General features: G+C 35.8%; 1 protein-coding gene across 2 annotated transcripts in view; it reads left to right on the forward strand.

Moving 5' to 3' along the window:
• Positions 1-17,445, forward strand: part of RIC1 (RIC1 homolog, RAB6A GEF complex partner 1) — a 143,226-nt gene that overhangs the window by 67,102 nt on the left and 58,679 nt on the right. For both annotated transcript variants that reach the window (XM_046664335.1, XM_046664336.1), the window contains exon 3: positions 1,610-1,689. In XM_046664335.1, coding sequence (XP_046520291.1) covers positions 1,610-1,689 — 80 coding nt within the window. The remainder of the gene's footprint in view (positions 1-1,609; positions 1,690-17,445) is intronic.

The following is a 17,445-nucleotide window of genomic DNA, read 5'->3' on the forward strand; positions in this document are numbered from 1 at the left end:
GCATTAGTTATATGTAACAGTTGATTTGTCTCATGACACAGGCAGATTTAAATTCCTTCTGTTTACAGAAAATGGCTACTTTGAGTATCTGTGTCATGCATCAATCATAAAATAATTTTTAAAATACACTTTATGTAGAAAGAGTAAACTTCTCAAATGCCCAAACAAAGCAAAATACAAACAAGCAGTTAGTAAGAGTGATAATAACATCAATACCACCACCTCCTGCAGATTTCAAACTGTTCTTTTTAAAATGTGGAATTAGCTGATCCCGGGTGCAGCCGTGGCTCTGCTTGGCAAGCCATGGTGTGGCAGGTGTCACACATATAAAGTGGAGGAAGATGGGCACGGATGTTAGCTCAGGGCCAGTCTTCCTAAGCAAAAAGAGGAGGATTGGCAGTAGTTAGCTCAGGGCTAATCTTCCTCAAAAAAAAAAAAAAAAAGAGAGATACTATCTGATATGGTTTGATTTGAATCCATTTTCTTTTTGATCCCATATTCTCCACATTAGAAGAATATAATAAAATTGCACATTTGAAATTAGAATGAAGATCTTATCTGAAGAATCTTAGCCTTTTTTATTTTGTCTCAATATGTTGAACTAGAGTTTTGGAATACATTATGAAATAGTAAAGTTTATAGCTTAAAAACAAAACACTTGCTTTGCTGGAGAAGTTAAGTAAGTGTTTCCTCTGGCATTCGTTTAAGTGAAAAACAGCCAGTACTGGAAAGAAATATGAAACCTTGAATAATATTTTCAGTTTTCTTTGGTTGTACTTTGAGTAAAAGCCCATCTGCCTCTAAAATGATAAGAATTCAGTATTAATGTAAAGTAGTTTGTGCAAAATGTTTTCCACTTCATTCTGTTATACTTCAAAGTGTTTGGTTAGAAACAGCTAAATATAGTATTTTCAATATTTATATAAATGTAAAATGGTTGCTTGGGCTTCACAAGTCACAGATATGTGCCAAGATCATATAATGGCCCTGTTTGTTTCAATACAATTTATATTTTAAAAACATTTTATTAACTAAGAAAAATAAACTAGCTCAGGTTCAAATTTTGGAAATTGAAAGTTTGCTCTGTTTTTCTTCTGTGTCTCAGGGTATCTTTTGTAGTAAATCAGAGCCAGTTAATTGATTTTGAAATATATAAATATGATATTCTGAAACTATATAAACATTGAATACAGTCAAGAATTTCATCATACTATTACTATTTGGTGACGTTGCTTTAAGAACTTGGGAAAAATATTAGCCGTATTATTGCAGAGTTCAAAAAGGTTTGTACATCTTGCAAAATAATTATTGAATAATATAATTATTTTAGAATTTTGATGTGTACAATATATTATGAACTATTGATTTCAATTATGTTTCTAGGAAATATTTTAAAATCTATAAAAAACCCTTTTTGTGGGTTATATTAAACAAGATGGGTTATATTAAAACAAAGTCATTTCTTAATTTACATGATTAAACTATAGCTCTTCAAAAGAGGGTTCTTAAGAGTGAAGTGTTTTTAAAGTAAGAATATATAAAATTAGCATTTAGAGTTACAGTCATAGCCTTATCCTTTAATTCATGATAAATAAAATTTATCTTTCAGACGGCAAATGGCTACATCTTGTTTTTTCATATTACATCTACAAGAGGTGACAAGTACCTTTATGAACCAGTGTATCCCAAGTAAGTTTGTTGTCTTTTATTCTTTTAATATCTGATGTGCATACTTTGTATTCATAAAAATATTAACAGTTTTGGGGCTGGCCCCGTGGCCGAGTGGTTAAGTTTGCGGGCTCCGCTACAGGCGGCCCAGTGTTTTGTTGGTTCGAATCCTCGGCACAGACATGGCACTGCTCATCAAACCATGCTGAGGCAGCGTCCCGCATGCCACAACTAGAAGGACCCACAACGAAGAATACACAACTATGTGCTGGGGGGCTTTGGGGAGAAAAAGGAAAAAAATAAAATCTTTAAAAAAAAAAAATATTAACGGTTTTGGGTTGTCTGAAGTGATTGCAATAAAGCTAAGCCAGCATTTCCAAAATAGTGTTTAAACAACTACCAGGTCTTTGAACTATTGTTATTTGAATAAAGAATTCTGTAATTATTGGGGCCAGCCCCATGGCCAAGTGGTTAAGTTCGCGCGCTCTGCTTCGGCGGCCTGGGCACGGACATGGCACCACTCATCAGGCCACACTGAGGTGGCATCCCACATGCCACAACTAGAAGGACCCATAACTAAATATACAACTACGTACTGGGGGAATTTGGGGAGAAAAAGCAGGGAGAAAAAAAGATTGGCAACATTTGTTAGCTCAGGTGCCCAAAAAAAAGAATTCTGTAATTAAGTAAGTCTGAGAATCTTGGATGAATATACCATATCCCTTCTTAGGCATTCAGAATTACTATTAACATACTCCAGATCTGGCATTCTCCACTCCTTACTGGGGAGGAGCTAAGAGGTCATGAGGGGAAGGGGCGAAATGTCAGTAAGCTACAGGCTCCTGAATGGTAGAACTGTAGTGATTTGTCAACTCTTGACATTTCCAAAATTTTTGATATACCTACATTATTTTTAATGTGGTAGAAAAAATTAATGTATTTGAAAAATCTAAAACAAAAGCCGCAATTTTAAAAAATGGCATTATGAAAATTGTTCAAATAACATTTGTTAATATTCTGAGAATACACTTTGGGAAAGGATAATGTAGGCCATGCAGACTGTAGGTCAGATCCCTTTATCATAATTTTAAGGAACTATCTAGATTGTCTTGATGCTGTAGCCACTTGCTTTTGTAATAAATATAGCTTTAATTGAGATGTTACTTGAATTTTAGAAGTCTTTTGTAAAGTACAGACATTCTTTTGATGATGGAATTTAAGGTAATTAGCTTATTTTTCAATAGGAATCTTTACTGTGAAAACCCTTTTGGCATATAAATTGTACTGTTTAAAATGGTATAGCCGTTGTGATATGAAGTTGATGTATTTAGAAATTTTAAATTCAGTTTTGTGTATAATATAGACTTACTATTTTTTTTATTCCAAGAGGTAATTTTCTGAGTCTTTTGAAGAACTGTTGTATTCAGTGTCTGATATTTCACGTACTCGTGCATTTTGAACTGCTGCATGTAAACCCATTTTAATGCTTGATTTAGACATGCTCCTGTAAATAGAGCAATAGTCAGAATCATCTGAACTTAGGTAGATTAACTTATGCTATTATAGATCGGCAGGGTAGGGAAATAGCATCTCTTGAAACAGTGAAAAATACTATTTACTTCAACTCACTAACATGATTTACATATGTTTACCGTGCTTTGGAGTAGTATTTTGGGACTTGCTTTTTGTGTTCTGGAGAAGTTTTAAAAAGAGTTTCTTACCTTCAGATTCTGAGTCTCCAGGGGATACCACTTAACTAAGTAATAGTCCTGACAGCGCCTGAGCTTTGCTGTGTTTGACTGTATATGTTAGGCTAGAGAACTAAATAAAGAGCTTTATTGTTATTTTTAATTTGGGCGTTCTTCCACTATATTGAAGATTTGGGGTTTCAATATGTGGCTCAAGGGCCAGCCTGGTGGCGCAGTGGTTAAGTTCACATGTTCTGCTTCAGTGGCCCAGGCTTTGCCGGTTTGGATCCCGGGTGTGCACCGGGGTACCACTTGGCAAGCCATGCTCTGGCAGGCGTCTCACATATAAAGTAGAGGAAGATGGCACAGATGTTAGCCCAAGGCCAGTCTTCCTCAGCAAAAAGAGGAGGATTGGTAACAAATGTTAGCTCAGGGCTGATCTTCCTCAAAAGAAATGTGGCTCAGTAAAGTGTATATTGCCTTAGAGCAGCATGAATAGTGGTTAAAGGGGTAGGCTTTGGATCATATAGACCTGGAATTGAATGTCAGGTCTGTTGCTTTTCAGCTGTATGACTTCTATCAGGTTATTTAATATGTACAAAACCTAAGTTTCTTCATCTGTAGAATGAGATAACAGTAGTAATTATTTCATAGTATTAAATGAGATCATGCATATTAAATGTTTAGATAAGTTTAGATAATTTTCCCAGCTTATGAGAAAATTAATAAAGGAAGCTGCTGCTGTTATTAATGTATTTTTTCCTTCACCAAATTTTTACTTCTAAGTGATCTTATATATTTATATATATATATAAAGTGATTTTAAATATATATTAAAATATATATTAAGTGATTTTTAGTTTTTTCATATTTGACTTGATAATGTACTTTTTTCCCAGAGTTTAACTTCTGGTAACTGCTACATAAAATCAAACAAAGTCTCTTATATGGAAATAATTTTGCAGAGCAGATTAGAGTGAACCTGTTGTGTGCTGGACTGCTTTCTATCTGGATTACTTAGTATAGTAAATTTCTTAGTTTTTCTGTAGACCTATTTGTAAAATGAGAATAAAAATATTTTCTTATTCAATTGTTTGAACGATTATGTGTGTTCAAGTTTTTAAAACCTGGAAAATAGTGGTTCACATAACGGATTGTGGAGAGTTTAAAAAAATGTTTGGTTTTGACACCTGTGCTATTGTAAACACTTATGCAGTTCATGGCACTGTTCAATTACTATACAAACTGCAACACAGAGAGGCCAAGTAATCACCCATGGTCACACACTGGAAAGTGGCACAGCTGGGATTTAGATATAACTGTTGTAGCTTCAAATTCTGAGCTCTTAACCACCAATACTGTACTGCCTCAACCCTGTTTATAGCCATCTAGCCATGTACTACTTTGGGATTTTCTGGGGGAGTAGGGAATCAAAAAGAAAGGAGAAAAAGGGGCCAGGGGCCATCTCTGTGGCTCAGTGGTTAAGTTCATGCGCTCTGCTTCAGTGGCCTGAGGTTCACTCTTTCAGATTCTGGGTGTGGACCTACACACCACTCATCAATCCATGCTGTGGCAGCATCCCACATAGAGGAACTAGAATGACTTGCAACTAGAATACACAACTATGTAGTGGGTCTTTGGGGAGAAGGAAAAAAAAAAAAAAGGAAGATTGGCAACAGATGTTAGCTCAGGGTCAATCTTCCTCACCAAAAAAAAAAAAGTGGTTTATAATAATCCTGAAGAATAGATGCAGCATAACTGAGGCCAGTACTTAGCTGTCCTCTTCTCAATTATAGAAACACTGTTATCTCTTTCTTTCTCTTCTCTAAGTCTTATGATTTCACCACAGGAGTTTTTCTAGAGTATCTCAATTTTCTTGTATTATGTGACAGCATCTTACCCTCAGACTGCATGTCCTTTTTCATTATGCTTCATCTTGGAACAGGTCAGATGCCCTCATGATATTTCATGGCTTCCAGTACAGTGTTGTTCCCAGCATCCTTTCTGTTGTTGTTGGGGGTCAGCCTTCAGCAATGTTTGGCACTCTTATTAAATGACTCTTTCTCCCTCAAAAGTCATTTATTCTTTTGATTAATGAATTTTCACTTCTTTCATTTTTGGTGTCTTTATAAATTCTGTTATATATTAAAATATCCCTTCGTGTTAGTTACACAGACCAGTGGACAAACTTGTCTACTGAAGGCCATCGACTTTTTCTTTCATGTCTTGAAACTTGCAGTGAGACTAATGAAGGAAACTCCGCTAGGGATAAATCAGAAATAATTTGTGTTTAACTTTGGAATGTGTTTATGAGTTTAGTAGATCTTGAAACTGTTAATCATATTTAATTTTATCATAATGAAAGTAATTTCAACAATTATGTCATCATAATCTATACTTCTTTGAGAGCAGAGATTTTTTTACCCTTATTCTTTCTATCTTTCTACTTCTACTGTTAGCCTTTTTTGTGAGACCAGTTTTATTGAGACCACAGTTCTTAAAAGAAAGTTACTGTACTAAAACTCTCAGTACATTTAATTATCAAATATTAAAGATATACATATTTTCTTTGCTGAAAAAAAATCACTCCAAAGCAGCTATCAAAACTCAAACCTCCCACTTCCCCAACGACTCCAACGTATTTTGTTAGACTGTGGGACATGTCACCAGCTGACTGTTCATGAATTAGTGTTAAGAGGGAAACCAGAAGAGAGTAACTAATTGAGGTTAGCAATTTCTAACTTAACCCTTTTCAGAAATTCTCCTTCTTTGCCAGAGAAACCTGCAAGGAAGAAGAACGAAACATTTAAGCAATAGAAACATTTACTAAATTGTATCAAACTTAGAGGAGAAAAGAGGTCTGAGTTGGTTACAGATGTGATGGTTTCCCTCAACATTTGTTCTTTTTTCTTTTTTGCTAGTAAGTATTGAGTTTTAGTTTTCTGGAGAATAAGCTTAACTACTTTTTTTCCCTTAAGGTTCTGTAGAGTTAGAAACTTATTTCTGATGCTATTCCTTGTTCTAAGTTCAGTTTATGAACTTGACAAAATATGTTATTTATCCTAACAGTTTTGATTCCCTTTGATCGTCTCAAAACATCACAAGTGTAGTTTGATTTCAATGTGTATATATTCTATAAATGTACATGTGTAACCTTTAGCTACTGAACTTTGTATCTTTTAAGTGTCCATTAGCTTACATCATAATTGCATGAGCACTTCTAATAGAATTGATGGCGATATTATTGTATAAATTCTGGGCAGTGAAAATTATTCCCCTGTTGGCCACAGCTCTAAGACTGGCACCTGAACCCAAAAAATGATAGAAGTATTAAAAGATCTTCCCATTTCAGAGAGCCCTACATATTCTTTTTATCACTCTGAAGGCTGTCTGAATATGTGATAATGTGAAAGGAAAGCTTTTTCTTTTAATTTGAAAAGCCTGGTAATAAGGGTACTACTTTCAGAAAATTCTTCTGAAAAATTGTTTTCAGCTATTCATCTGTCCATTTAAGTATTGAATTTTATCAGACTCCAGGACTGTTGTGGATACCTGGGGATGCAGCAGTGGAGAAAAGAGAAAAAGAAACCCAAAACCAAAAACTCGACTCATAGAGCTTATGTTCTTCTAGTAGATGATAAGTAAAATAGATTACAAATTAGGTGATAGATTCTGTGGAGAAAAATAAAGCAGGGAAAGGGAATAGGGAGTGGGAACACCACGTGTAGAGTGGTCACGGTCTTCCATGAAAAGATGGCATTTACAAAGGTCTAAAAGATATGAGGAAATAAAACATACACCCAGGGGAAGAGCATTCTAGATTGGTGAGATTTAGCAAGTAACAAAGTTATTAAGAAGATATTGTGAATAAATTTTAGGTCCTATCTAATAACTTATAGTTAAAAAGTCAGAAGGGGGAAATTTTTTATTCAGCATAAAAACAAAAGATTGCATTCTGATTTTTTAAGTAACTTCATCTTGGAAAAGCCTATAACTAATTCTCTTTTTTTGTAAACGGCACTACCATTTACTTGAGTTTATTTGCTCTTCCTGCTGTGGGGCTAGTCTAGTGGTTAAGATTCAGCACTCCAACTGCCATGCCCTGGGTTCGTTTCCCCATCAGAGAACCACACCACCTGTCAGTCGATTGTCAGACTGTTGTGGCAGCTGGGTATTGCTGTGATGCTGTAAGCTCTGCCACAGTATTTCAAATACCAGCAGGGGGTCACCCATGGTGGATAGGTTTCACAGAGCTTCCAGACTGGACAGACTAGGAAGAAGGACCCGGCCACCCACTTCTGAAACTATTGGCCATGAAAACTCTATGAATAGCAGAGCATTGTGTGATACAGCACCAGAAGGTGAGAGGATGGTGCAGAAACCCAGCCAAGTTCCTCTCTGCTGTACACAGGGTCACTAGGAGTCGTAATCAACTCAACAGCACTAACAACCACTTAATAACTCCAGTAGTCAGTCTCTATCAACAAGTATAGTATACTCTACCTTCTATATATTCTATGTATTCTACCTTGTATGTATCCCTCATGTCTTTTCCTAATTCCCAGCAACACTGCTTTAGTTTGGGTTTTGTCACTTTTCTCCTGGATTATTGTAATGTCTTCTTAACCCACCTTTTACAGTTTTCTCCTCAGTGAATTTTCTGACATAAAATTTGCCTGCCATTTCCCTACATAAAATTTTTCAGGGGCTTTCTGAATTGATTGTGTTGCTTACTTTTTTTGAGTTTTTTTTTTTTACTTATGTGAAAATGGAGTTAATTCCTCCAAATGAGGAACTGCCATTTACTTCATAAAGATGCGATTAGGTTTAAATCAACACCTTAAGTTACTATATAATACCTAAAATAATGCTTTAGTGTTCCCTAGGGTTTTGTTCTGAATTCTCTTCCATTCTGCATGTTCTTCCTGGCTTTAATCAATTTATGTGGATGAGATCCAGGTCTGTTTCTTTAATGTAGTACCACTTTCTTGAGCTTCAGGCCCACCTTTCCAGGATCAGTCCATTTAGATGTCCCTGTAGGGAGCCTCAAATTCACCATGTCTAAACCTAACTCATTTCCTCCATACCAAGCCAAACATGCTATTGCTTTTGTAAAATTTATTGCAGTTACCGTGATCTTTTATAGAGCTCTATGATGTTGAACGCCTTGTGACTTTTATTTCTGCACTTCTCGTAGTTGTTCAGTAATCAGATTGTATCAATTGCTTACAACTCTCCAGTGTCTCTAGAATTTGCCTCTCTCTATTTTACTCTCACTTGTCTCTTTGGGGCCTTCATGGCCTCTCCTTGCCTATTGAAAAGCTTATTTACTAACTCATTCTCTTCCTCTAGTCTCTTTCTCCTGCATACTGAAATCTGTCCTTTGCATTCATAACCAGATTTATTTTTCAAAACAGAGACTTGGTGATGTGATTCCTGTCTCAAACTTTTTTTTTTAAGTCTAGGTTAGTTTTATTCTAAATCGTTTCAACACCTGGGTCTAAAGATACAAAACCACTAACATTATACATGAGTACTTTCTGGAGTAATCAATTATTTCGGAAAGGTCTTACCAGTAAACTTGAATTTCCAGTTTTTTTTATTGTGGTAAAATACACATAACATATCATCATAACCATTTTTAAGTGTATAGTTACACTTCATGAAACTGGAATCATACAATATTTATGTTTTTGTGACTGGCTCATTTCACTTAGCATAATGTCCTCAAGATCATCCATTTTGTAGCCTGTGTCAGAATTTCCTTCCTGGGGCCGACCCTGTGGTGGAGTGGTTAAGTGTTTCCCTTCAGCCTGAGGTTCGCCGGTTCAGATCCTGGGCATGGGCCTACATACTGCTCATCAAGCCATACTGTGGTGGTATCCCACATAGAAGAACTAGAATGACTTACAGCTAAGCTATACAACTATGTACTGGGGCTTTGGGGAGGGCAAAAAAAGAATTTCCTTCCTTTAAGGCTGAGTAATGCCCATTGTAGGTATATACCACAGTTTGCTTTTCCATTCATCTGTTGATAGACACTTGCGTTGCTTCCATGTTTTTTCTATTGTGAATAATGCTGCTATGAACATGGGTGTTCAAATATCTCTTTGAGACTCTGATTGCAGTTCCTTTGGATATATAACCCAAAGTGGAATTGCTGTATCATACAATAATTCTACTTTTAATTATTTTTTTCGTGAGGAAGATCAACCCTGAGCTAACATCTGTGCCAGTCTTCCTCTACTTTGTATGTGGGATTCCTCCATGGCATGGCTGATCAGTGGAGTAAGTCCATGCCTGGGATCCGGACCTGAAAACCTGGGCTGTGGAAGTGGAGCACGCAGAACTTTAACCACTTTGCCATAGGGCCAACCCCATATTTTTAATTTTTTAAGGAATTGCCATACTGTTTTCCTCAATAACTGTACCATTTCACATTCCCAGCAACAGTGCACAGGGGTTCTAATTTCTCTACCTCTTTACCAACATTTGATGTTTTCTTTTTTTCTTTTTTGGTAGTAGCCATCCTAGTGAGTATGAGGTGGTATCTCATTTTAGTTTTGATTTGCATTTCCCTAATAATTAGTGATATTGAGTATCTTCTCATGTGCCTATTGGCCATTTGTATATCTTTGGAGAAATGTCTATTTCAGTCCTTTGCCCATTTTTGAATCAGGTTGTTTTTGTTGTTGAGTTTTAGGAGTTTTCTATATTTCGAGATATTAATCCCTTATCTCATAAATTTTTGTTGCTCTCCAATCCCCACACAATAAAGACCAAGAACTGTGGCCTGGCATGTAGAACCTAATTTTCCTGTATCTCTAGCATATTAAACCCACAATGCCTATGAAATTTAATTCATCTTTTTATGTATTTGCTGTACTTGGTATGCCTCACCCACTTGTTTATGTAAGAAAGCTATCTGACTTAGTTCTCAGGCTCAAGTCATACATCTTATCTATAAATGTTTGCCCCCACCTTCCTATCCTCTCTTGTGCCCAAGAAATAGCTGATTCCGCATGTACAAACCCATAGCACTTTTTTTTTCTTTTTGAGGAAGATTAGCCCTGAGCTCACTGCTGCCATTCCTCCTCTTTTTGCCGAGGAAGACTGGCCCTGAGCTAACATCCGTTCCCGTCTTCCTCCACTTTATATGTTGGACACCTACCACAGCATGGCTTGACAAGCAGTGCCATATCGGCACCCGGGATCTGAACTGGCGAACCCCAGGCCGCCGAAGCAGGAATTTGCGAACTTAACCGCTGTGCCACTGGGCTGGCCTCCCCATTGTACTTTTTAAAAATTTATACTGGTAATCCATGAATACATTCTTATAAAAACAAACAATTAGAGACATGTAAAGACTAAAAAATGAAGTTGTGAACCTTGTCTGCTTTTTTAGATTCCAATCCAATTTCACTCTCCAGTTAGCTTTATAACTCTTGGGTAAATAAATACCCTGGAGTAGAATTACTGGGTTGTATCACATATCTAGTGATTTTAGATTGGATGATGGACATTGTATTACATAATTGTCTGATTTTTATTCTTTTCCTTTAAAGAGTGTTGAGGTTTGTTTTGGGTGACAGTTAAATTGGAGATCTTCTTGATCCTTCTGAAGGAAGGATGTTTGTATGTTTTTAGAGTGGGTTCAACCTTTACTCTAGGCTAGCTTAGCTCTTCTGAGCTCTCTACTGAATGTCCTGGGTCTTTAATGAGGTCTCTTCACTCTGGCTGATTAGAACAGGAATGTCCTAGCCCTTGATGAACTGTGCAGCCTAAAACCCTGGTAGTTAGTCTTTTGCTGGCCTTGTGAGATTTCACCATATACCTGCATAGCTTAGTATTCAGCAAGACTCTTGGGGAACCCCTGCAGGTTTCTAGGGCTCTTTCTCTATATCTCCCACCTCTCTGGTACTCTGTTCCTTGAGTAGCTGCTTCTGCTTCTCTGAACTTTAATCTTTTTCTCCTCAATGAGACTGCCATACTCTGCTTGAATTCTCCCACCCTACATAGTAGTCTGGAAAGTGACTTCTACCGGAAAACCTTGTTTGTCTCCCTTCACTCAGAATCACAGTCCTCTGCTACCTGTTATCCAATGTCTGAATATGGTTGTTTCATATATTTTATCCAGGTTTTTTTGTAGTTTTGTTACCAGACCAAATGTGAGTCCTCCTGTTGGCGAGTTAAATTGCACCAGAAGTAGTTGTCACACAAAGTATAGATTTTATTTACAACATGCAGCAAATAAAATGGAGACCATAGGCAATAATTTCACAAACTATGGCTCCCTGAGTATGGGGAGGTGGGTACCTTTATTTGGGGTAGGGAATGAATATTCAAAGAGGAAGTTTCATCATCACACGTAGAGATAGGCATAAGCTTGCATATGTGGTTTGAAATCATGCTTTTACATACATCACATGATCTCAAAATGGCTGCTTCACCCCTCCCAGAGGAGGAGAATTTACGATGTTAATGAGGGCAAGGTTGCTTTAGTACAACTCTCTGTCTATTTGTGCAGGTATCATTCTTTTGGTTGCGTTCTGGGCCAGTCTGGTCTGGTTCAGAGTGGTTGGGTCCAGGGCCGTTGTCTTTTAGAGCTTCTTCCGGGAACATAGCTGAAACCGCATAAGCTCAAGACCCCAAAGTTGATAAAGAAAGCAACATCTGCACCTTTCAAGAAGGTAAGAGAATTAGGTCAAACACAAAAGGTTAGAGTTTAGGCAAGACAAGAGAAGCAGGTTGGAGTCCATGGCTGGTGACAATATCATATTAGTATGATAATTGAGTGACCATCTGTGTGCCTATCAGTTAGTGTGAACAATTTTAAGGCTTTTTTCCACTGGAGTATGTTTTAGCACATCCAAGATACCATTATTTTATTTTATCCAGAAATACTTTCAGTGTTAATATTCTAGTAAACAGTTGTGTTGACTGCAGATGATGAAATATTAGGTATGCAGTTTGAGGAAAGAAACCATTCTGAGCCTTTTGAGAACTGTGGTTGGAGAACCAAAGCCTCTTGATCCCAGAATTGACCTAAGACTGCCAGGACTCCCTAGATAATTTTAAAATTTGAAAAACTGAGTTGTAAGAGAGTAGATCCTAAAAGTTTTCATCACAAGGGAAAAAAAAATTGTAACTATGTGAGGTGATAAATGTTAACTAATCTTATTGTGGTAATCATTTTACAGTATATACATATATAAAATCATTATGTTGTACACCTTAAATTTATACAGCCTTCTATGTCAATTATACCTCAATAAAACGGGAAAAAAAGATTTGAAGATCTGGAATGAAATTCTTCATTATCATCATCAAATACTTACGGTATATTTACTATAATTTGTAAGACACTAGCTATCCTGGTGCTGAAAAGATATAAGATGCTAATGAAGAGAGAAGTATTTAAAATTAATGGCAATATAAAGTGGCAAATGCCAAGTGAGTGAATGTCTCCAAAAGTGGTAATAGCATTTCAGGGGAAAGTGCTAAGTTGTTGGGGGAAGTTTTGTAGATAAGGAGATTTGAGTTACATCTGGAAGGAAAGATAGGCCTTAGGTAAGTTATGTTGCTAGGAAGAACATTGTATAATTAGCTGTACTCTTGAAGTTTCTGTTTGTCTCCCCTCTTCTCCAGTCCATCAGGTTACCTGCCACATTATTATTTTCTGTAACTGGCACTTAAAGTATCAGAGATCTCCTGGACAATAGACTTTGCTGACGTAAATGCCTGTTGAATTTAATTGGTAGTGACAGTTTTCTGTATCACCTTGTTTAGCCCTTCAAAGCATACTTAACATATATTAGGGGCGATTTTTTTTCTTTTAAGACTTCTCTATAATTTTTATGATATGTTTTTGAGCACTGTAGTTTGACTTTTCATTTTTGTCAATTTGATGGCAAAGTACGCCCTCCTCAAGGCTATGAGAAGTTTGACTAGTAGTTGACCTGCCTTATGAGAGAATTTCATGTTTCATTGCCCTTTAGGGGCCACTCATTGACATGAATGCCAAACTGGGAGACATTACTTTTAATTCATGAAGAATACATTAGTAAAGTAAAACTTCTCAAGTTGGGTTAATTTCATTTTTCCTTATTTCTTATGATATTGGACTGGTGTTACTGCTTCGAATAAATATACAGCAGTTTATAGATGTGGAGAAGAGAATGGCATTTGAAATTAGAGGCACCTGGATTCCAATCCAGGTTCCACTTTTTACTGGCAGTGACTTTGGAAAAGCTACTTTTTGAGTTACTTTTTATGCTATAAAAGGAGAAAAATGTGTTAGTAGCTTCTTAATAAGTTTCAGTTGTTACTAATGTCTAGCTTGTCTTTTGGATTATTAAATGTAATCTGCCTCCTCTGGTTATTTAAGACAATGGGTATGTGTTCAGAAAAGAAGGGCATTCAAGTTAACTAAATATGTGGATTCACTAACTATGTGGGTTCTCTTATAATAGTTTTAGTTCTCTAAGGTCTGTAGTAATGTCCCCACTTTCATTTCTGATTTTAGCAAGTTGAATCTTCTCTCTTTTTTCCTTAGGTTTTTCGATTTTTGCTTTAATTGATTTTCTCTATTGTTTTTCTCTTCTCTGTTTTGATCATATCTACTCCAGTCTTTAATCCACTCCAACCTCCTGCTAGTTTTGAGTTTAGTTTGCTTTTCTTTTTCTAAATCCTTAAGGTGTAGAGTTAGCTTATGGACTTGAGATGTTTCTTCTGTTTTAGTGTAAGCATGTTAGCTATAAATTTTCCTCTAAGTACTGCTTTCACTGCATCCCATGATGTTGTGTTTTCATTTTCATTAGTCTCAAATTTCCCTTTTTTTTTCATTGACCTTTTGGTTGTTTAAGAAGTGTTGTTTAATTTCCTCATATTTGTGGATTTTCTACTTTTCTTTCTGTTATTGATGTCTAGTTTCATTCCACTGTGGTCAGAGAAGATACTTCTTATGATTTCAGTCTTTTAAAATTTATTAAGACATTTTTGTGGCCCAACATACCTTCTATCCTGGAGAATGTTCCATGTACATTTGAGAAAGAATGTGTGTTCTCTTGTTGGGTGGAATATTCAGTATGTGTTTTACGTCTAAGTGACTTACAGTGTTGTTCAGGTTCTTTATTTCCTTACTGATCTTCTGTCTAGTAGTTCTATCCATTATTGAAAGTGGGGTATTGAAATTTCCAACCATTATTGTAGAACTATCTGTTTTTCACTTTAGTTCTTTCAGTATTTTCTTCATGTGTTTTGGGGCTCTGTTGTTAGCTGTGTATCTGTTTATAATTGTGATATCTTCTAGTGGATTTGACCCTTTTATCAGTATATATTGTCCTTCTTTGTCTCTTGTAACAAGTTTTGGTTTAAAACATTTTCTCAGATATTACTGTAACCACCCAGTTCTTAGTTACTATTTGCATGGAATTTCTTTTTCCATCCTTTAACTTTCAGCCTATCTGTGTCTTTGGATCTAAAGTGAGTCTCCTTTAGAAAACTTTGAAATGGAATCATATGTTCTTTTAAACCATTCTGACAAGGTCTGCCTTTTGCTTAGAGTGTGTAATCCATTTACATATAAAATAATTACTGATAAGGAAAGACTTCTGCAAGTTTGCTATTTGTTTTCTGATGTGTTGTATCATTTTTGTTCCTCAGTTGCTCCATTACTGCCTTCTTTTGTGTTTAATTGATTTTTTGCAGTGTACCATTTTGCATCTCTTCTCATTTCTTTTTCTTGTATATGTTTTAGCTGTTTTCTTAGTAGTTATCTTGGGGATTCCAATTAACATCTTAGACTTAGAACAACCTAGATTGAATTAATAACTTAGCTTCAATAGCATACCAAAGCTATGCTCCTGTACATCTTTGTCCCTCCTCTTTTGTGTTCTTATTGTTACACATTACATATTTATACATTGTGTGCCCATATCATAGCTATATAATTACTGTTTTATGCATTAGTCTTTTAAATCATATAGTTAAAAAAGTGGATTTCTGAACCAAAAATACAATACTCCTGGCTTTATATTTAACCAATGTAGTTACCTTTATCAGTGTTCTTTGCTTTTTCATATGGCTTTGTATTACTGTCTAGTGAGTGTCCTTTCATTTCAACCTGAAGGACTCTGTAGTGTTTTTTATAGTTCTGGACTACTTGGGATAAAATCCATCAACTTTTGTTTATCTGGGAATCCTTTAATTTCTCCTTTATTATTGAAGGATAGTTTTCTGGATATAGAATTCTTCCCTTTTTTTCTTTCAGCGCTTGAAATATTTCATCCCACTGGCCTCCATGGTTTCTGATGAGAAATTGGCTGCAAATCTTACTGAGGATCCCTTCCACATGAGTCACTTCTCTTGCTGCTTTCAAGATTCTCTCTTTGTCTTTCAGTAGTTTGATTACAATGTATCTTGTTGTGGATCTTTTTAAATTTATCCTTCTTAGAGTTTGCTAAGCTTCTTGGATGGTTAGATTCATGTCTTTATCAGATTTGGGACATTTTCCAACCATTATTTCTTCAAATATTCTTCCTGCTCCTTTCTCTTGCCTTTCCTTTAGGACTCCCATTATACATATGTTGGTTATACATGGTGGTGTCTCACAAATTTCTTAAACTGTGTTCATTTTTCTTCATTTTTTCTTTCTGCTCCTCAGATTACATAGTTAATAAAATCACTCATAAATTATAATCACTAACTATTAATTTGTTGGGTTTACTGGACCACAGTCTAACAACCATCCATTATTTGATGTAGTGTAACTATAAATCGGTATACCTTAAGTCCCTGTGGTAGAGGATAAAAAGAGAGCATTGTGTACCAAGTGTTGACTCTTAAAGCTTCTGCTCAGAAGTGACACAAGTTGCTTCCCCTCATGTTTTCTAGGCCAAAGTAAATCATGTGGCCATACTTAATTTTATGTGGGCAGAAAAGCACAATTCTTCTATGTGCCCAGGAATGAAGAATCTAATATTTGTCAGTGGCTTGAAGGACAACCAGGTATGCATGCAATGTGATTATACCTGTCTGTTTCTGAGAAGCCTCTCTTACTAAGCAAGAACTATAATTCTCAATGTGCTTTTATTATCTCCCTTCAAAAAGTCTATGATAAAGTTTCAGAAAAGACATTTCTACTGCCCAAGTCCAGGCCCTTGTATACTCTTATTAACAGTCTCCTAATTAATCTACAATCTCTTTTCCCTCTCCCACTTTATCCTCAATCCATTCTTTAGCACTTATTCTAATACTTCTTTGTGCAGACAAAGGTTATTGTTCATTTCCTTAATTCTCTAATATTTTTCAGTTTCTTAGGACCTGAAATTGAAGCTACTGGCTCATATGTCAACTCCTTCACCTAATAGCTCTGTGACCATGAGCAAAATTCTTAATATTTCTAAGCTTTGGTTTCTTTTCTGGAAAGGTGAGGATAGTAATGCCTGTCACAAAGGATTATAAACAATCAGTTGAGATAATGTGTGCAGAACATTTTGCACACTCACACTTGTGTAAATGCTCAATTTATTACTATTTTCCTGGCATCCAATTCTTCATAATCTGGCTTTAACTTATCCTTCCAGTCTCATTTTCCATGACTCCCTTCCAAAAATCTGATGCTATACTCTCAAATTATCGTTGACCTAACTAATAATATTTTTGATCATAAAGTTAGATTTTTTTAAATCAATGTAATTTTTAATAGTTTACTGCATATTACTATGTTCGGAAGAAGGGATATCAACTTTCCTGTGAAATTTTTCTCTAATTTTTGTAATGAAAGTCATTGAGAAGTCAAGATTTACTTAAATTTGCTGTTAAATTCTTATCATAATGCTTTAGCACTAATAAATCACTGTTTATGTAAAGGAAAATAGAGGGTTTCCAGTTTCAAGATGGATAATGAAGTTTCCATCTGTCTCATGAAAATCACCAACAGAACAAAAAGTTGAAATACTATTTCCATCTTTGATGAAAGCTAGAGATATCTCTAACCCTTGAGTTAAAAATCGGATGAGAAAGAATAAAATGACTTAGGAAGAATATCAAACCTGAGAGCCTAAGGTTACCTACATGATATTGATGA

The sequence above is a fragment of the Equus quagga genome, chromosome 6 (genome assembly GCF_021613505.1).
Source record: "Equus quagga isolate Etosha38 chromosome 6, UCLA_HA_Equagga_1.0, whole genome shotgun sequence".
Classification (NCBI taxonomy): domain Eukaryota; kingdom Metazoa; phylum Chordata; class Mammalia; order Perissodactyla; family Equidae; genus Equus; species Equus quagga.